General features: G+C 32.8%; 1 protein-coding gene across 5 annotated transcripts in view; it reads right to left on the bottom strand.

Annotated features, from left to right (window-relative positions):
• Positions 1-800: 800 nt before the first annotated feature.
• step (cytohesin steppke) overlaps positions 801-22,173 on the bottom strand; it is a 55,785-nt gene continuing 34,412 nt past the window's right edge. For all 5 annotated transcript variants that reach the window (XM_068775737.1, XM_068775735.1, XM_068775736.1 and 2 more), the window contains 7 exons: positions 20,613-20,745; positions 11,038-11,236; positions 6,758-7,019; positions 4,811-4,929; positions 4,401-4,512; positions 4,054-4,184; positions 801-3,159 (listed from right to left, as the gene is read on the bottom strand). In XM_068775737.1, the coding sequence (XP_068631838.1) occupies positions 3,021-3,159; positions 4,054-4,184; positions 4,401-4,512; positions 4,811-4,929; positions 6,758-7,019; positions 11,038-11,236; positions 20,613-20,745 (1,095 nt within the window). In that variant the 3' untranslated portion in view covers positions 801-3,020. The remainder of the gene's footprint in view (positions 3,160-4,053; positions 4,185-4,400; positions 4,513-4,810; positions 4,930-6,757; positions 7,020-11,037; positions 11,237-20,612; positions 20,746-22,173) is intronic.

Raw genomic sequence — 22,173 nt, 5'->3', positions numbered from 1 at the left:
ACTGTGTAGTTTAAATTAATGATTTATTGAAGACAGCGTTGTGTATTAATGGTTTCGACATAAACGTGTTCACCACCAGTGCAAAAACGAGACAATGTGCGCAAATGTAAAGTTCGTAAGCGTTTACGGCCTATTACTTTTGATTTGCAACAGAAAACCGATATTTGACTCAAATTTGGATTTTTGCAGCTTAGTTATCTTTAGGAATTCATGTCCTGGCTAGCAGTGGAATTGCTAGAGAACGAAATGAAACTAGAAAACCTTTCAGGGTTTGTAATACTTTCTTACGGGGTCGGTACTTCTATTGCTGTTATACCGTGCTTAGCATAAAGCTCTACAGTATCTAATCCTGATGACTCTATCGGTAACCTCAACTACCAAGAATATTAGTCTCTTTTTAATTTTAATTATCATATAAATCTTCCGATGTACACATATTTCATAGGTCAGCGGATCTACGTTTTTTTAACATTTATAACGAAACAAAATTAATAATTAATCATGAGAATGGACTTAAAAATTTAACAGCCATTTTTCAGTCAAATCATTCAATTTAGTCGTAAGACATCTATAGCTAAACGAAAAAGGTTTCTCCTATCTATTTCAACTGGATTAGTCCATTGGAAGTGTTCTGCATCCAGCGTCTTGTTAAGGTCATCTGCCCTTGTTGGTGGATGTGGGTGTCACTGACACTTCAACTTGACAATTACCTGGGATATCTTATTTAAATTTAAAAACTATATTCAAAATACAAAACACAAGGCGATAAATAAAGATATTAATGTATTTCTTTTCCTTACAAAATTATTTACAACTCCATCATTATGCACATATCATATAAATCAATTAAATTATTATAATATGGTGCAAATTTACATAAACACGCCAGTCGCAATAAACTAAACTTAATTATAATAACAGATCGTTATTTTTCACCGCCTATTCAAATTTTTGTTTTACACCAGAGAAAAAAAATAGAAAGAAAGCTGAACTTCATTTATCATATTATAAAGATGATACCACTAATTATAGTTACGAATTAAATTAAATTTTATTGTTTATTGTCTCATCTTTATACCAATTGAAGACATGAATATGTGACGAACTAAATAATATACGTATTTTTAATTAACAAAATTTTCAGCATGCATCAGTAATTGATGAACTTAGGTCCCTAAATTCCATTCAATAATTATTAAATATCGTAATATTTATTGATTTAATCCATTTTTATAATTTATACTTAATCACTTACATATTCGTACCGTTACTTCTATTGCTCTGACATACGTTTGAAAATAAAAAGAAATATTAAAATTATAAACTAATTTTCCTGCAATTATGCAACAAATCACAAGAAATTCAATTATTAATCTTTATATTAACAAAACTCATTCTTGCTTCTAATATTTCGTTGATAATAAAATTAATATGGCGAAAGCATTAACTCGGTTCAGTGCGGTATATAAATTACAAAACGATACATGGGTCTCATCATGCCTATATATATTGCATAGTTTATATAAAAACGTATTTTAGCGAACATTTATCATATTAATTATAATTTTTATATTTTAAATGAAAATTTTGAAAATAGAGGCCCTACAATACAGGTTATGGTCCATTTGTCTAAAAAACTGAGAGGATGGTATAAATGATATTTGTTTAAAAGACTTTTATTTTAAATTTTCCTAAAGTAAATTTTACACCAAAAGTAAATTAATATCTATATAATTAAAGACAGACCATGTGACATGTTGAAATAAAAGGTATAGAGAAACAAAAAAAACTTATCATAGAAAATAATTATATGATCTACACTCAAAATTTATATAATAGAAATAAATATATGAAATTATATGGCTGCATTCGTCAAATTTTAAATTCTCAACCCAACTACTATTTAGGCGTATTTACATTAACCGAATATGTAAAAAGCCTATATTACACTATATAATTATTACTATTCTATTTATGTTACATTAAAAAGTAATACTTTTGAGTAATACATATTTTAGGCTAAATTTACTGTACATTATTTAACTCATACGACAAAGGTTAGGCCAACAAAGCCGGCAAACCATATAAATAAATTATTGTCAATGAGATGCAATCATTAACTTTAACATTTTCACTTAAAAACATCTCCAAAAAAAGGCAATCTAAAACATTAATCACTGAATACAGCAAAAATCATTAATTTGTAAACGGTACACGCAAATTTACATTCTTATTCACATGGGATCCTCATCGCAGAGACTTTTAAGGAATTCTCGAAAATATTTAAAAATTATTTTAACCTTTAAAAAGAAACGTTAATGTTTAAAATAATAAATGACATCAAAGTCATATTAATCCTTTCAAGCTTAACAATGAGGACTGCATGTACAAATACTATACAATATAATGTGTTTAAATGATGATATAAAAACATACTTCTACAACATTATTTTGCTATTAATTTTAAATTGAATTTATAATTATGGTATAATCAGGCACTTTTTTACAAGTCAAGGTAGTAATTATTTCTTGTGGTTCTGTTTTTACATTTGCTGCATTCTTTTTAATACAAACATTCAATACCAAAACATGATTTTAATTTTAATACATTAAAATAATTTTCATAACGATATTATTAATGTAATCATTTTGGAATGAACACAGTCCTTTATAAATTGTTAATTTTTTTTAATAAGATCAAAGTTTTGAGAAAGTAATATTAGTTTTTGTGCACTTTATTGTTGGACCTTCATTTGCCCTTATTTTCGATAAGAGCTCGATATTACCGTTCACCGATTACATATCTAAATTCACTGTACAAAATATTTATAAGGACGAATGCCATTTTGGAGTATTTATCACAAACCATCTCCGATGAAGGTGGAAATTGACTCACATTTCACTCGCACCTACTAAACTATGTCTGTCTTTATTATGTCGGACGTATTCGGTGATGTTCAGGCGTACCAAACGCGAACAAACACATCCGTATTATCAAGATAGTTCTGTAACATCACGTATTAGTGTGAGTTCGAGTGTACATTGTGCTGTGCTTTCTTCTTGCGTTGCGCCAACATGTCGTAGAACGGGTTGTGACTGATTGAGCGACGGAGACATTCGATCCATTCGTCTCGCTCTTCCGCCGTTGCCGCTGACATTCTATGAAATGTAAATAATTGTATACATTCAATATGATAAAGCATTAATATAGCCCATAGAACCCCAGAGCTTAGCTACTGCAAAGAGATTAAGGTTTAGTGCCTACATCGCTTTGTCACTTCAAATCCCACGAAGTTATTAATATCTTATGAAGATGTGTAATTTGCAATTCACAAATATTTCTTATACAATAGTATATATATATGTATATGTAATTCTACGCTAGTTTAACCATGTTTAGTTTTTCGAAACCGCTGTACCGCGCCATAAGCAGGCGCGCAGGGAGACTGGGGCGTATCAGCCGCTCCCTTTTGTCAGTCCGCAATCAACGTCCACCACTGCGGCGCACATTCTCGTTTTCTCTTAATCCCTATCTCTTGGCGCTTTCTGAAGGCGCAGTACAGCGGTTTCAGTAGTACTTTAGTAAAATGCAAGCAATCCACACAAATTCACTTTTTTGTTTAGTGTAAAAAACACGGAATCCATATTGGTTGATTCAAACTTCTATGACTGTTTTTTATGTCACCTACATTCGTAAATAATGTACTAAATATTATCATTGTATCAGCTGATAGACGCCCACTGCATGGCCATAGGCCTAATCCGTCTAGCGCTGACCTTATGTAGCAACTCCTCGCAATTTTGATTTAAATTAAAACCAATTATAAATTGCTTGTTACTGCAAAAGCACAATATCGGCCGCTCCATTTCATTAGTTCTTTGATAACGTTTGCGGCGGCGATGGTCATGTTATTCTTTTCTCGGCCCCCTCCTGGCCGGCAGGTACAGGGGTTTACATCATAACTAAGCGCGAGAGTGTCGTTCAGTCGCGCCAGATTTAAAACGTTTTTTTAGGTTTTTAAAAGTTAAAGTCATAGTGTAAACAATAGGTACCTGTAAACAGTATGTTTTCCCTCGACCACTTTGCCTTCAGAGTCCGTTTTACACGCTTTGATGAGGTCCGCTCCGCCGCTGGCGTACAGTTCTAAGCAGTGTGGCCGTTGCCGGTCGCTCGCTGGACGGACCTGCAAACAATTATTCCAGCTTTTAAGTATTTTTCTTGAAAACACTTTTACGAGCGAAGAACTAAGAAGACATCCTTTATTCCTAATTTTGTTTTCCTCTTATTTGCAAAAGGTGATAAATTAAATTAACTATGAAATCTGTGGGGGAATATGGGATAATATCAAAACATATATATGTAATAAATTGTGGTTATACTTCAAGGATGGTTTACTCACTGATATATTTTCTAGTGGAATGATGCCTCTAGGCTCTTTATCCGTAGTATATTCGAAGTAGTATAGGCAGTTATCGTTCAATATGAACCAGCGTCTTTTCCATGACTTGTATCTGTGAATTAAAACAAATGATGTTTTGAGAATACATAGCTACACCGCACCTTTGTAAAGCGCGGCTAGTTGGAGGCCAAGGAATGAGAAGCATGGACCAAGTTTAGTTGCAGGTGGCCTAACGGTACGGCACGGAGCGGCTAATATTCCCCCGTCTCGCCACGCGCTTACCTAAAGCGCGGTATAGCGGTTTCGGTAGAAATTCAATGTGTATATTTAGAATAACTTATCGTTTATGTGTTATTCTCGGCAAATATTTATTGTATACTTTCTTATAATGTAAAAGTATTGATACATACCTTCCTCCTTGCTTCCACAACCAACCCTCTTTATCCGGATTGAAGAAAGTATGCATGAGATCATTACCGTCGTCCTCAGGGATCTTGAACGGCTCCGTTTTTATAGACTCGTATAATGACTGCAATGCAATTAAATAAACATTTGTACACCACGAGACGACTTGACACGCACCGCCAGGCCCGCTATATGTCACACTTGCTCCTTATCAACAGCAGTTAGTGCAGATAAGGCGCCACTCACCGAAGCAACGACTGTTTGCTTTATTTAAATTGTACGATTGACGTCAAACCAGTTGAAAAGTTCAAAACGGAAGGGGTCAATGTTATGGATTCAAAACTATTTAACAATAACATAATAGATTACAACTACACACTACATTACAGATTAAATTTATTACAACTAATTAGCATAACAAATTAGAAGATATGTAGACAACTTATTTCAAGTCGTATTTACAACTTTTGTGAGGAATAGTAGCGATAAATTTTGCTATTTATATATTGTACTATTAAAAGTTGATTTTTCTAGTTTAAATGTATAAACAAACACCATAGTTATTTCAGAGTAATAATTTTACATTGTATATTAATTGAATGGTTTAAAATCATAATATACAATGATAACACATAAAAAAATTCTATTCCGTAATATAAAACACTAATAAAAATTAAAGACGAAATTTTTAGTTTAATTACATCTTAAATCGCCCCTTGTGTTCATTTACGTGAAATGTGTTATAGTTGAATACCTACGAGTATTTGTACAATTTACTGTAGGCGTGTGGTACGCCTAAACGTAGAATAGAGAAAGTGATGGTTTTTCTCTCTCCACATGAACTTTCCTAATGTCAAAATTGACATGAAAAATCATCCGTATTCCGTATTAATTGGCGAGTTTTGAACTAAGCAATATTTTAAACGATTAATTGTTATCTATATTGATTGGTTTTAATCTCACTTTATAACAATTTAAGAATTTTCTTTTCATGAAATAACAGTCTACAAATCTGACGGTTCGTTTTTTTTTATTTCACACAAGTAATTAGGAATATAGCAGTGATACAATAAAACAGAGCAAATGTTGCTGATAAATTCGCACACAAATGCATTTCTTCATACGCACATTCATTGTCTACTGTGCCACAAATACATTATTTGTCATTTATTCTTGTCGACACGAATCTATTTTATAAGAGCATTTTAATTGACTATTAAAATTCAATTTGCGATTGGTGCCGGAAGATGTGTTTAAGTTATGTGATAAGTTCAGAGTTCATTCCCTAAATGATAACAGAATATCCTTGGAATATGATATCAGTTTGTCTATTCTGAATAAGAATATTAAATCCTGATATTTTATAACTTTTTGACGAAATGTAGCTATTAAAGTGTATTTTAAAACGATATCCTTTGTATGTGTATTTTTTTTAAACATTTTTAAAATACATCTTTATACATTGTTAATTTGTAAAATAAAATTTTCTAAAGACATGTTGCTCTGCACCAAACCTCATTTTTTATGCAAATATTTTAATTTTTTATTGGTTACACATAAATTTAATTTAAAATACCATGTTATTTTTGGTGTCTATATCACATTAGTTGCGGCCATCTTACAAGGAATTATTTAAGACGTTCACCACTAAGGTTCACACTGAGTGATATTGGTATTATAAATATATAAAGATCATCATCATCAGCCTAATTTCATCTACTTCTGGACAAAAGGCTTCTACAATTACCTCCGTCTTATGCGGACTTATACTCTGTCCGCAGATATCTAGTCGCTATTCTATGTTCTTACTTCATTTCGTGTCATATGCGACTTCCACCCTAGGACTCTCTGTCGGCACTTACTACGAACGTAGCTGGCTCATTGACACTTCCAGTTTACGCGTTGTAAAATCTATATCGATAAAGATAAACAATTTTTAGAAAAGTACGTACCAAGAGCAATTCCTGAGGCAGATCCCCCCCGTTGTTGATGCCGCGATTCATAGCGACAAACTGCTCGGGCGACGGCTTGTCCTTCACGCTGGGGTTGTGCAGCGACGTGTTGAGCATTATAATCGCGAAGCTCAACACGTAGCAAGTGTCCGCGTTCGTGAATATGTCGGGGTTGAGCTGGCAGTAGCGCTGCGCGAAGCATTCCATCATGCGGTCGATTTTCTGTGCTTCGCCCGGTAACCGAAAACTCCAGAGGAATTGTCTGCAATTCGAGAACAGATAATCTTAGTTTGAAAGAATAAAATTCTTTTTTTTAAAAAAAATTACAGCCAAAAAAATTGTGGACAGGTATTTTACTACTACAAATAATGATATTGACGATTGACTTTCGATTGCTTTTTTACTTTTAACCATAATATATTCTTCAACTAATATTAATGTCCGATAAAATAATTTACTTCAGTTAGTCACAATGACCTAAGGATGGGTTGTCATGCATATCTTGCGGGGTATGCGGGGTGTGAACGTGTTCTGTTGCTTATGTTTTCATTGTTGCTTTTTATTCTACGTCTCAGAATGTAACGGAACTGACTTCTTTTAACCCGTTATTTAGCGTGTTCTCGTTAACACTAGTTTAATCTGTGTGTTGCGTTTACCAAGTATTTCTGGGACAACGAAGGCAAGTGCATGAGTAAAATAAAAAAAATATAAATTGTCATTGGCAACTTTTATTTATAATGTAATAGCATGGAACGTATTTAATAACAACGCTTTTGATTACCGACAAACTGCGTAAGAATTATATATATATATATATATATATATATATATATATATACACACGTAAATTCACCAAATCGTACACGCAGTTTGTTATACAGCAGCTGTTAGTTATGTATGTAAATTAAAAATAATAAAGATATTAATTATTATTTTTAATTTCTTTACAACTGTAATTAATTATCTCAACTCTCTCTTTCACTTGTTTACAGAAGTGTGTTCGAAAAAGCACTACATTAAATCAATGCGGCGAATAAAATTTCGTAGAATGTTGCTAAACGCTATATGCTATCGATATAGGATATTTGCGTAAAGATCAAAATTTTTAGTGACAATATTCATTCACACATGTGTTATCAATTCGTCACTCTGCAACCGTGGGAGAAGCGTTTCCGAACATGACTCAGCTTCATGACGTGCGCCTCTTTTAAACCGCAATTATTATTTGTTACTGATAACTACATTATGCGTTGTACACAGCAAAGCTTCACAATCACATTGACCCTTAGAATTTGTAAGTCATTAGTAAATTAGTTAATGAATAATTAACAAAGTGACATGATAAAGTTTGACTCACAAAAATTAATGACTTATTTTTTAAAAGTTATTTAGAGTAATAAGTGGAAATTGTATCCAAAGTCATTAAAAAGTATAAGTAGTAACGTAAGAGAAGAATTACTATAACTTGAGGGTGAAAATAGAAGTTACAGTATGTATGTTATGTAATTAAATTTTCATACAATTTTCCTAGAAATTTAATGTATAAAATATAAAAATAAAACATTATTAAAACTTAAACATTTATGCAAATAAAGTAAGAATTTATATCAATACATATTAAAATTTGTGCACCTTTTAAATTTGATATTACGTAAGTAGAAAATATAAACAAAGAATCTAGGGTGTACTCCAAAAATTATGGAAAATTAATTTTTTTAACCCAAAAATATAATGGTGTGCATTGTTATTGTTAAAAGAATTAACGTCATCAAAAAAGGAAACGTCAACTTAGGTTGATATTAATCAACAATAATTGAATGTAATTATACGCTAATCAGGACTGCTCATAGATCATCTATTATTTGATTGATATTGTTGAGGGTTTTAATAATAAGTCAGAAACGTGCTTTAAAAACTCTGTACAACCAATAAACATACTGGTGTTTAATCGAGTAAATTCGTTTTAATTAAATTTTCTACACTTTTGAACGTATGTATATTTAATCATAAATGTACAACGTTCAAAAACACAGTCGTTCATTTTTGTGACTAAAGCGGGAAAAACCCATAAACAAAGCGATTGTATATATTATCATCTGTTAGTGTATTCAATACAGGATATGTCCATACATTTTAAAATATTTTAAATAATTTCTGCTGCATTAAAAAAAATTGTTACGCAACTATATAAATCAACTATTCTTTGATTAACGACAATTTTAAATTACTTATTGATGTTAAAAAAGCAAGTTATGCATATCAACAATAAAAAGGTATAACTTGCTCGTCTAACGTTCCATTGTTTAAAATCTTGATATTACTCAATACTATTATAATCCGTCGTTACTATATATACCCAGGTCCAAAATATATATTTATATCAACGTGCTGTACTATAAAAAGAAAATTACAAGTTTTCCTATAAGGAAAAAAATCATCTCAAAGCTTTGCTTGCCAATGAAGCTCAAAGTCACTCTAACTCTGGGCTTCATTAGCAAGCAAAGCTCAGAGTTATGTGTCAACGTGCCATGGAGAGGGATATGCTCGGGTTTTACCTACGAGATCTAATGGATGATAATATCCGTAGACAAAAAAAATAATCGAAATATCATAACAGTCGGCCGGACACATAGGAAGCAGAACAGAAGGCAGCTGGTGGCTTAAGGGTCTAGTGGACACCACGGACCGGCAAATACACCCTAGAAGCTTCATCCACAAAGTGGAGAGATACCTGGTTTACGTCGTTGGATAACGCTGGATACATGCAGCTTACCACCGGTTTTATCAAAAATCTTTCAGGCAGACTTATATCCAGCAGTGGGCTACGATTAATATTATGATGATATTAAAATACTATTAAGTCGGAAAAAAGTTTTTTTTTCTTGCATCTATCAGAAATGACCCTAAAATGGCATCTTAGATTTGTAACTGTCATTGACCCAGAATAATGTTGTAATTAAAAAATACGGCTGGATCGATTTTCGGTATCATTACGGTCATATAGTTGTATGAAGGTAATGTAATATATTACAGCATTATAATGTTTACATTCCCAGGACACAATCCTGTTAGGGAGTGAGTATAGATCACGGGTGCCTGGTGAAGATGGGTAAATGTCATAAAACCTACAGGTTTTTGGTCTTAGGAAATGCCTGTTAAGTCAAATCTTTTTCATTCAGCGCTTGTAAATAGTGTTGCTTTATACAATTCACGGAAAGTCTACCGTGTCTGAGAAACGAACATGTCTCCTATGACAGTAAGTCGAAGCGCTTAAGCATTTTGCAACCACTTCATTATTAAATTTACGTAACAAACTTGAAATTTTGGAATACCTTCATAATTGATATCTTGCATCGCAAATATAGCGGACTTATGCTCGTCCTATTCCATTTTCCTTATTAATGATCAACAAATAATAACACGTGTTTAAAGATTTAATTATCAAGCTTATTCTTCACAGTGTAAACTGACAATTTATATTTTGATAAATAGAAAAACGTGTTGTAATCTAAAACATATTTATTCAAATAATCTCATTCTCGGAAAAGCAATACCACTCCGCAAAAAATAAACAGTGGCCAGCGAGCGGGAACAACGGCAGATAAGTAGTTATATACTGACACAAAAAATAACACCATTAACTATGGCAAACATTAGCAACAAACAAGATTTAGATAAAGCCAATATTTGCTACGATTACATGCTTAAAAAACGGTTTTGATAGAGTTACAAAAACGTGTTACTGTTATATAAACTAAGGTTATATATATTCATAAAATAACGTTAATTTAGACTGTAAAGTACCTAAAAATAAATTATAAATGGGATTTTTTTATATAGCTTATGAACACGGAGCCGACAAGCACAGCATAGGACGTCAATTCACAAGGTAAATATATGACCTTGTTAGGATCGTCGGTAAAATCTAGAAGCAGAGCGCAATTTTAACTGATCTCATTGAAAATCTATGGAAAAGGCCTATAAGTAGCAGTATTGCACGTCTAACGCTGCAATGATGATCAACTAATGAAATAACGATATCTAGGACATTTACCCACGACTGTGAAAGAAAGTATTCAAAAGGCCTTCGTCATATCAAAGTATTGTAGTAACCGTGTACCTAATTAATTTGAAGAGAATCAAAATCACGATGATGTACTTTTACTGATAAGATATAAAAACGTATATTTTTAATACTTTTAGAAACCCCGAAATAAATTTGTTAAATTGTAAATATATAATGTGGTTTTAATGTCATTATAGATTTAATTTTAACGCACCTTAACGCTTGTACTAATATCAAGTCCGTGAAATCGTGCAATTCAACAAAAGCCCGCAGGACGGCTTCATTAAACTCCGACCGCTCGCCCAAGTAGTCGCCTATCGCGGTTTTGCTTAACCCTTCGCCCTTGTGAAGAAACTGCGCGACGTCCTCCGGTGTCCTTTGCAGCAATCCATTTTCATACAGGTATTCTATACCTAAAAAAGGAAAAAATACCTTTAAAGATTGTATGTCTAAAAATATGCAGAATAATAAACTCTTAATGCCTGTCTTGCGTTCGTGAACAAAAGACCAACCACACATGTATCAATGAAATCAAACGTTTTAATATCAAATTGTATATTCATCGATACCTTAAATTGTGATTGAAGCTTTTCCGATCATACTTACAGGTGTGAATATATAGCTCATTTGCTGTCAATTAATGTATGCTTTTACAAACATCAATATTTTCAAAAATACTAAATAACGTGATAATATTATAGAAAAAAATCGTTTTAAAAGTTCGAATTCTTACATATTAAAACTAATTATTACTTATTATTTTTCTTTGCAAATTTTTCTTTGTACTGCCAGAAGTTAGTAGCCTGTCGCATTCCATGAGAAAAAATAAATTAACATAACATATTTCAGAGTGATTACTTGATTCAAGATAATTTAAAATAAGTGAATAAATTAAAAGTGTTTACTGACAACTGAGCTATTAATTCATCCAAACTTCATATACTTAAGCAGTGCGTAACCAATATCACCGATCAATTTGGCTACAACGTACATATGTTTAGTGCGGTATTGTCAAAGCATACTGATTCTGATTACATTATCAACGAAAACCGCAAACGCTGTTGTGCAGTACTTGTATATTTCATGTGACACATAGGTGAATTATAACAAGAAAAAATTGTAAAATAGGCGTAAAAAAGTAACTATCGACTTTTTGGCCACATTCTTTTTCCTAATATAATTATAATTCAAATTACGAACTTAGCAATAGTAGTATTTGAAGACAATAGGGACCAATATTTATTTTATAATTTATTGTACACCATAGACAATAACTACAAAAAAAAAGAAAAAAAAATATATACAGATACAAGAGACGGTGTTATTACTCAAGGCGATTTCACAACCTTTGGATGGAGATGAGAGACATGAAGGTGAAGGCAATAACACTGGGCATAAATACATATTTAAATGTCGTCGTTTCCACTAACACCCACTGGAAAGCATAAGTCGCCTCCCGAAGATATCTTTGGGGGGGATATACCATAATCGCCACGCTTGAAAGCGAATTGGCGACTCGTGTGGTGTTATGGTGCTAAGAGGACGCTGCTGCACATTTTCCAGAAATGTGTTTGCAGAGACAATCCTAAATAATGAATGCACAAAGTTTCAATTATATAAGACTGTGTCCCGGGAATCGAAATCGCTACGATTGCGAGTGTCCTTGACCTTTAGCTTTTAAATGTACATTATGTCAGTATATAGATCATTCGAAAGTGCCAAGCAAAGCCTATTTGAAAAAATATTTATTTGTTTCATAATATTGATAAAAGCCATAGCGTACTCATATCAAAAAATAACATCACAATTTTGCACAAGTTGCTTTTACTAAGAGGTATTACATTACAAGAAGGGATAAAAGGCTTCTTTACTGTGTAGGATGGTCGTAAAATACGCTTCCCAGTGACGTCAACGAATTCGGAACATTTTCCGAGCTCGAACGGAGCCAAAAAAGCGTAGGCCGTTAAGCGATACGAGATTATATCTATAAAATTTCCTTTTTAATACCTAACTACAACTTTATCTTTACATTAGGATATGTACAGAATGATTAATGTTCAGTAAAAAATAAATCATTGTAAGATAATCTTCTCAAGTCGACATGTAGTATAATAGTTGCAAGAAACGTCATTTAGCGCCGGCAACTAATGTACGGAAGGTAAGAAAGCGTCGTCGCATTAGCCTTCTTGTACGTCTGCGATCTCTGAGCGTGCCGAATTGTAGATAGCGTAATGACAAATTGCCGTGAACAGGGAAAAAGAATGGAACGGGTACATGCGGGCGTGCGGCGACGTGTACCGCAATAACAATAACAAGCTGGCTTGTTAGACGTCCTTTTCTGCAAACTTGAACTACTCATCTAGAAATAGGAAGTAACACCTCAATGAAAGCCTCGTTTAAACATTTAATATGTACCATCATACTACGCTAATAGCAAATAATTGCAAGTTATTTGCTTATTGCGAAGTTGTTTAACATATAAAGCTTGGATAAATTTATGTCGTTATAGGAATCTCATTTCAAATTGCAAGTAAAATTTGAATTATGCATGACTGCATGTGTGAGGCTCAAGTTTGATTATGCAATATATTCCAGCACGTTGGTAGGCGCTCTATTACCGATATATTACGAATGCCTATGAAACTACGAATGGAGAAATGCATTAATAATCACATACAAATATATGTGACGATACGTGTCTACGATATATCTATTAAGTAATATTTCTTTTTCATAATTTTTTTCCTTGCTCAGGGCTTTTTATCACACGTGTGTTTTGAACTCAATTTTTCAAAGCTATTACACAGGCCTATTTGTAAACTATTGTGTAAGTTATTCAATCGTAAATTATGACGTGCGTATATATTTTAAATTATTATTATAAAATTTTAATTAAGACTTAATTTATAAGGAACATGTTCAATTATTATCATCCTCATCTTAAAACGTCCTCTGCTGGATATAGGCCTTCCCCTTAGATATACAATACGGCCGGTTAGAAGAGGCCCGTGTTCGAATCAGTTTCTACGACCGTACCGAGATTTTAAGGTCATCCGTCCTTGAAACCCTTAAATATCCTATGTGGCCTACCGAAGATTTTTACAGTTTAATAAACCATTTGATTACCTTTTAGATTATTTAATAAAATGTTGTAAAAAGTATAACGAACCAATAAAAAAATGGATAGTTCAAAACAAAGACAAACGGAAAGTTTTTTTTTTTTTAAAGTTGGAGATAAAGACGAATATTTATAACAAATGTCACTAAAACAGCTAAAAATATACCGCGTGTCATCTATTAGTAGCAGGTAAACAATGCAGGTGCTAAAGTATTGACAGACTGTTTATATTATAAACTTATTATATCATGACATGAACATCCGCATCAAGATGCAAATAATATCACGTCATAACGCTTAAGGTACTTTGATTCGAGATAATGTCAATACATTTGAAATAAAGAAAACCTGATCGTAATTTTTACAATTTTAAGAATTTTCATCCACCTGTTATGATGGTAAATATATTTCATATGTATAAAACAGCAGGGAGGTAGTCGGCGATCAGCTTTCGTTTCTTGTTCGGTAAATTTTAATAAGGACAAACACATGATTATATACATAAATTCCTTGACTGCAAAAAATCGTAATCATAATATATATGATACTACCGAAACTGCTGTACTGCTGCACATTGAAGGAGCGCAGCGAGGTGAGGGAGGAAAAAACCGCAGACTGAGGGATCGGAACGACCGATATTCTCCTCCGTATCGTTGCGTTCATATCTAAGGCACGGTGTAGCCGTTTCGGTAGCACTATAACTAGAATTTACGAAAATAATTGACATAGATTTGCTGTTAGTAAAAAAATCACCGTTACTTTACATTCAGGTCAACACTATAACATGAAGTTAAGTTGTAAACTAAATTTCTAATAATTATTACAAAGAAAAAAGTTTTGTTAAATGAATATAATAGTTAATACGAACATTTCAAAGTAAAAAAGGATAGAGATATGTTAACAATTAATCGTCTCGCATGTCACGCAAAGTACATTGTCCGCCAAAAACCAGGACGCCGGTATTGTCTACCCACGCGTTGTTACAAACGGGAGCAGAGCTTGCGAAGGGAATTCACAAGTTTTCAAAAGTGACACACCTTGGATCCACTTGTTCTCTGCTAATTGACTTCCGCGTGTCAAACACGACCTAATTAAACGGGATCTACTTTTGATTGCGATGTCAACTTCATCTTCGAGTGAGGCTAGACAGATTCTATCTAAAACTTGTAGCTATACACAAACAAAAATTGCTATTAACTCAAACTAAAGTGAATATGGAATAATAAAAAGAATATAAAAAGTAAGCCAGTGATATTTTGAAATTTTGCGTGTCTTTGCATCGTTGCAAAAGATACTAAAGTAAATGGATAAAATATAAAATACGCGACTTTAAAAGCCATGTTACCAAAATATCAATGTCATCGGTAAAATACTTTCTGTATTTTCTAAAACGAACGCAATTTAAAAATGTTTATTGTAGTTAACCTTGTAATATTGCCACCGATGAACCACTAGACTCTTCTCAAAGAGTAATCTGCGCATGGTCCGATAAGTAAGTAATCCAATCGTAGTCCACCACGCAAACCCAATGCAGATTGGTGAATGTCATATTACTTTTAGTTCTAGGATATTCTTATTTCTTTACGATATTTATATTTACTCTTTGTGACGTCTACCGTCGTACATTATAAAATATATAAATCGTGTAAAATGGAGGTACGTCGCTAGGTACGCCATCACCTTATCATGCTAGATAGAACCGTTGCTGGAGTTTCTTCCGCTACATCTTCACTCAGCGCTAAGCTAACGCTTTTTGAAGTAGTAGTAGTGTTTATTGGCCAGGCAATATCAACCGACACGACACGACGAAGTCGAGGTACGGACTTTTCAGGTCACCTTGTGACGCAATGCCAAGTGAGTGTTAAGAGTAACATGCAGTGACCCGAACTAAGGCACCCCGGGTGCCCTCGAACCTTACCTTAAAAGGAGTCTTAAGTTAGGCGCCTTCAGCGCCCTGCACCCTTGAACCCTCGAAATGCCATTTGGGCAGCAGTGAGAATCCGTTAAAAAAATTATTCTTATTGTGTGTCCTCACAGTAACTGTTCACTGGAGTCTTTCTTTAAGCATTAGTAATGCTTTAAGCTAACGCAGTCTCCAAAAAGCGTATTAGGAAATTCTTTTCTCAATCTCAATTCTATTTTAACGTTTTAAACAATTTTGACGGTTTTATATTATATATCTTTAATATTTGTTACAATGTAACTATGCCATGTTTATTGACTAATGCTTATGTGTTTAGGTGTGTAATGTTTGTAACATTAGATGACAAAACCTGTATACTACAGGACATAAATTTGTGTTTTTAGTAAAAAGTTTAACTTTGTAGCGGCAACATTGTAATGTCAGTTTCCGTTTGATGTTTATTATCATACATCCTCTCTTTCATTTTCTCTTTGTTGTAAGGTGCATTTTTTGAATTCAATAAATCCATTACTTTAAATATTTAATTTGCTTTTAACGTGCTGTTGAAACCATCACCACTGTTACCAACTATAATATAACGTTACATAAGTTGTATTAAATCGCGTAACAATATACAGAATTAAATATAGTAAGCAGTTAAGTGTCATTAAATTTCTACTCTTGTGGGGTAATAAATCATAGCTGCTATGCCATTTTTCTTAAGAACATCTCTTTTATAACTGCCATTGACGTTAATAGATGTATGGAAAAGCGGTCCATGTTGTTGAAAAATTGTTTTTGCATTTTTCTCCGTTCGTGACCTAATGTTTCGGTGCATCGCATTTGTTAATTGTAATTATTGATTTATTTGACTATGATTAAACCCTTAGAACTGGATGGTGAAAACATTACTTATGTATACATCAACTGCCCTTTTACCGATGTATCCTATTTCAAACATAAATATGAATAACTAGAAGTTGTTTATTTTCCTGCTTTAGAAAAATCGTGATGCGGTACTGTCTACTGTTCGTTGTTTATTATTCTTTGCTTATTTATACACATTCTTTACCCAGTGCATTATAAATACCTCCACAACCGGTCTGTATGACATCGGCGTTCAATGCGTAATTAGTTACGGAGCAGTGATTGCAGACGCGGCGTAGATCGCATCTAGTGTATTATATTAATGTTGCACAATGTTAGATGCAGTAGATTGCTTGTACAAATAAGTCACAATTAATGTGATCTTAACAATAATTTAAGATAACACGTAAAATACAAATTCATGTATGGTACATTCAAAATATAACATATTTCGGCTTGTTATGCTATTTCGTATAAAAATGTGTCAAAATAATAATCAATATGTGGAAAAAACCTACAAATAAATGTTTTCAATGAGAAAATCTAACCCAAAGTAAGCCTTTTTTCATACCGAAAGTAGATCTTTATTCTAAAAAAGTCTAGTCCCAGAAATTTATCAAGCTTTAATTAATAGAAAAATGGTTTTGTAAATGTTTAGGCCAATATAAAAAACTTTAATAGTTTTCAGGAAAAAGTTATCAAAAGGACTTTAGATATCGCTAATCGTTTAAACGAGAATATTTAATTATTGTTTAATAGTCAGGATAAGTTTCTAAATAAAGAAGTAACTTTAAAACAAGTTCAAGCATATATCTGCAATTACGTTTACAGTATATTTTTTTAAATAACTGATAAGGTAAAATTATTTTTAAGCTTCTTTACAAGTTACTGACGTCAACGACTTGCAGCGACTAAAAGATTAAACCTTTAAAAATGCGTCTAGGCCGAACCTACATTTTCAGTGCAAGGGCGGCATTTTGTAAGAAACATTCTGCGTACCTGACCCACTTTCGTCTTTTAAGAATCGTATATTAGCTGCGTAGAAGTCTTTAATGATTGTCGCAAATAGCTCGGAAAATCTAAACTTTTGCACATTCATTTAAATTTCTGTAAATCCACGTAATAAATTGTGTCTTGTTGAACAGTAGAGCGATTAATAATTATAGGATTGTCAATGCTCACAAACAAATTTTTAGAGAATGAGCAGCAGCGTCCTAAGCGTTTCATAATACCACACTGCAATTGCCAACCCACCTTTATCTGCCAAGCGTGGTGAAAATGGTATATCATCCTATAAATATTTTTATGGGAGGACGATGCCTTGCATGCCGTGTGCCTCTATGGGCTTAAACGAATACGTCGACGAAATTATGTCTGAGATAAAATAAAAACAAATTACAAAATACAGAAATTGAGTGCGGACGATGGCAAATGAAAATAAAAATAAAAGCGAAGAGAAAGTTTTAAGCGTGAAGTACCTTCGGATATAAGCGCAATGACAAAATGAAAAACTGAAATGAACTGCTTTATATTAAAAGCCTTTAACTTAGGTAATATTTACTTGCACATGATGTACAGAACATTTTTTTTGGTCAAAAACGTATAATCGTCTCTTATTTTACTAACTACAGCATTATGCAAAACGTCAAGGTCTATAAACTTTAATGTTTTTCCACTTTTAACAATCACCTACTTCAACAACCCATCGCAAAGGAGACCTTTTATTTTTTAATAATATCTATTGTTTACTTGAAATACATATCTGTGAACAAAAGCATATTGTGCTTACCTGTTTAATGTTCCAGGAATAAGGAGGTTTGTGAAACCCAAAGAATTAACAAAGGAGGCCGTTGTTAAGTTAAAAGAATGACAAATGCTTATATACTTTTAATTGTTTCATTTGAAAAAACGTTATACACTTTATTTTCTTCAGTTATTATATAATATGGCTTTAAAGTGACTTTAATATCAGCTTTAATTCAATTATAGTGGTTTTTTATCTGTTCTTAATTAAAGAAAACCTTATCAAATAGAAACTCCTTTCCTTCACTGCTTTTATGTTACTATGTTGCGGTTGGTAACGGCCTTAACTACTGAAATTAACGGAGTAATGACACGTGCCAACAATAATAAGGTGCTGAGCAAAGATGATTGAATTATAAAATTCTGGGTAAAATTACATTGTCGTGTCGATATTTTCGATTTTAAATATTTTTTTCTCTGTATGTAATTACAAATGATTTAAAAATATACCCCTATTTTTAGTGGGGAAAAAAAAAATGCTTTTTTACATATGGTGTATACAAGGGGGGGGGGGGGGAAGTAGTGTCGCTTTTTTTGTTAAATTCACACAACTACATTTTTAATAACTTTTATTTCTAATCAACAATATATTCACCTTCGCTACAACTCAATAACCATTTGCCATCTAGTATACAAAATTTTCAATGCCGGAGCGGTAAAAAAATCAATCGGTTTTTCTGTAAAATATGTCAACAGAAACGACATTACTTTCCGGTCCCCCTAATATATATATATATATATATATATATATATATATATATATATATATATATATATTTACAGGCCCCTTATGCCACTGGTTCATCACGATATGTCTGGAACCATAAGACTTAGAGATTTGAAATTTGGTTTGCAATATTGCTTTTGTTGAGTAGAAGTATGCCAAGAATGGTTTTTGAAAACTCCACGTGCAATTAGGGCGAAGCGAGCGGCCAGCATTACATAAAAATAAACCTTCCGTCTAATAGTTTTCTTTAAAAAAAATAAAAAAATAAACAGAAACAAACGATATCAAAAATAATTAACTATTTAGCCCTTAATTTAAATATAAATAGATGGTGTGATTCGTATCTCTGAATGCTCTTAATCAAATTCATATTTATTACCGTACAAATTACACCTAATTGAATTTCCTCATCAATTAATCTCTACCGGAATTCAAAATATTTTTTATATTATAAATTATAACTTTATATGCTTTAGATTAAATATTTAGTTAAAATAATTTTCTAATTTAAATTCAAAAGACATAAAATACATAAATATAGAATTAGATGAAGTTAATTTAGAAGCACCTGGCTACAGTCGACACAGGCGTGGGAATGCAACACCTGTCATAGAGGAGCGATAGCACACCAACAAGTTAGCTCAGTATGGGATCAACGACGTCTGCGAGTTTTTAATTGATGAAACACAACTGTTATTTCCCAGTACAGACTTGGAAAGTAGAGTATTGCAGCTCCCGACGTGTCATTTGAAAGTCGTACGTTACTTGTGTGGTGGCCATCGATCACGAAAGGTGAAATTAGAAAAGCAACTACTCTAACTTGAAAACTGCACGGTAATTAATTTTATATTACTGATGAAACATAAATAATCGAGATCGAAGAATACTATACCATGGTAGTTTAACTAAATCGTATGAAATATACAAAGTGATTGGTCGTGAAAGCTTCAAAGGGGTTAAGACTTTTCGTCAGCAAAAGGCTTTAAAGTTTTTGATCAGCCAGTATAAGGGGATCACTTTAAAATATATACACATATAACAACTTTTTTTTTATTAAAACAAACCAATAACTTCTAACAGTACAAAGTGTACAGAACATAGCAAGCAATAATTGAAACGCTTTTTCTTACTTGATCTTTACTATTTCTGAAACCATTTGTTTTTGGATAAGGTATGCCATACATTAATTGACAGTAAGTAAGCTGTACATTCACCCCTTAAAAAGCATTTATTACATCGCGAACCTTCCGCCAGTTGTTTAATGGGTGTTGTTGAATACCATTGTTTTTTTATATTTTTCATTAAATTTTCACCCAAATGAATACCATATAACATCGATTAATAATTTATAGTGTGCAAAATTATTCTTACCCTTTTTTGGGTCCATGTTGAATTTTTTCCTGCCTATGCTCATCTGTTTGGCTTTACTGTTCTGTTTGCACTCCTCCTGTCCATCCAGAGCTTCGAGCTCCGCAACCACCTCGCCCAGTTCATCTTTGAGTTGCTGTAAAAGAAAAGAAAAATAAATGTTTATAGATCTGTATCAAAGTGAAGCCGATGGAGCCAAAAGGTCCTAGAGTGACAAGTATAAGCCGGAAGAGGCGGCATAGGCAAGCACCACATTAGGTAGACTGACAGCATAGTCAAGGACACGAGGAGTCACTGGATGCGAGCAGCGCAAAACCGGTCACCGCGATCTTTGGGAGGAGGCTTATGCTTCGTAGTGGTCGTCTATCGCTTGACATGATGACGATGGTGATGATTTTGATAATGATAATAATATTGATGGGCAAAGTGAATTTAAACTAAATATCTAAATCGATAGTAAATCTTCTAATAGTTGTCTTGATACCTTTTTTCGGCTCTCTAGGTAAATTAAATGAGAAAACCATCAGCATGTTATATCAGACAAAGGTAACATATTATGATGCAGAAATAATACTCAGAACCTAGAGTTGAATCATTTTATTGTTTTAAAGTTGTTGCAGGTGACAATGATAATATTTGCATATGTTTGTTTATTATTTTGAAAGTTGTTAGCAACAACATTACAGACTACATACTTATATTAGACTTGTCTTCTGGAAACTGTAATCATGTTTTAAACAACAATGTATACACTAACAACTGACTTATTAATTACAAACATGTTTTTGTGCGTTCTTTTTTAAGCAATTTCTTTTCGTGTTTTATTTAAAGTGATTTTTTATGCGGTTTATAAAAATTTAATTAAATTGAAACATAATTGACTTTACTTCTCTATAAAAAGGGGGAGTGTTTGTTAGGCCATTTAGATTTTTGATATGTACATATATGTGATCACATTACAGACGTGTGTCCCGTTAGGTCGATATATTGAGTTATTGAGCAAAAAGTTATTATTTTTATTTGTCTCTGATTTCTTTATAAGCTGATACAGTTTTGAGCTATTTTCTACGAGACTTTTTTACATGGTCACTTTTTATCGCATTCATTTTTTTTCATTCGATTGCAAAAACTATTTTTTTTAGCAACTCGTGATATTTTTTTTCGATTTATGCGTGTACATTACAGTACATTTTCGGTAAAAAAACTTATTTACAGATAAAACCGATATGACAATTATTAAAGGACCGGTCTACGGGGCCAAATCCTGTGCAGGTACAAATTGCAGTAAACATTCCTTCGCCGCACTATGCGACAGGACCGCAGTAGCGGCAAGGTAAACCGCAAAGGCCGGCCATGTTCACGATTAGAATATTTCGAATCGTATTTACTTTCCCATCGACGTGGCAAACCAAAGCGCATTCGAATCGAATTAAAATAATCCACATTTTAATAATTACGTTCGGTAGTGGAATGCGTTACCGGTTAATATAAGAAGTACGAAATCGCAATTAGTTTTTAAAAAAATTATTGAGAATTATTTTATTGACAATGTATTATAAATTAA

The sequence above is a fragment of the Battus philenor genome, unplaced genomic scaffold, assembly GCF_028537555.1.
Source record: "Battus philenor isolate CCGP_79_NKW_IND1 unplaced genomic scaffold, ilBatPhil1.0.hap1 SCAF_9, whole genome shotgun sequence".
Lineage (NCBI taxonomy): Eukaryota > Metazoa > Arthropoda > Insecta > Lepidoptera > Papilionidae > Battus > Battus philenor.
The sequence above is the reverse complement of the archived record's forward strand: the minus strand, read 5'-3'. Positions and strand labels throughout refer to the sequence as shown.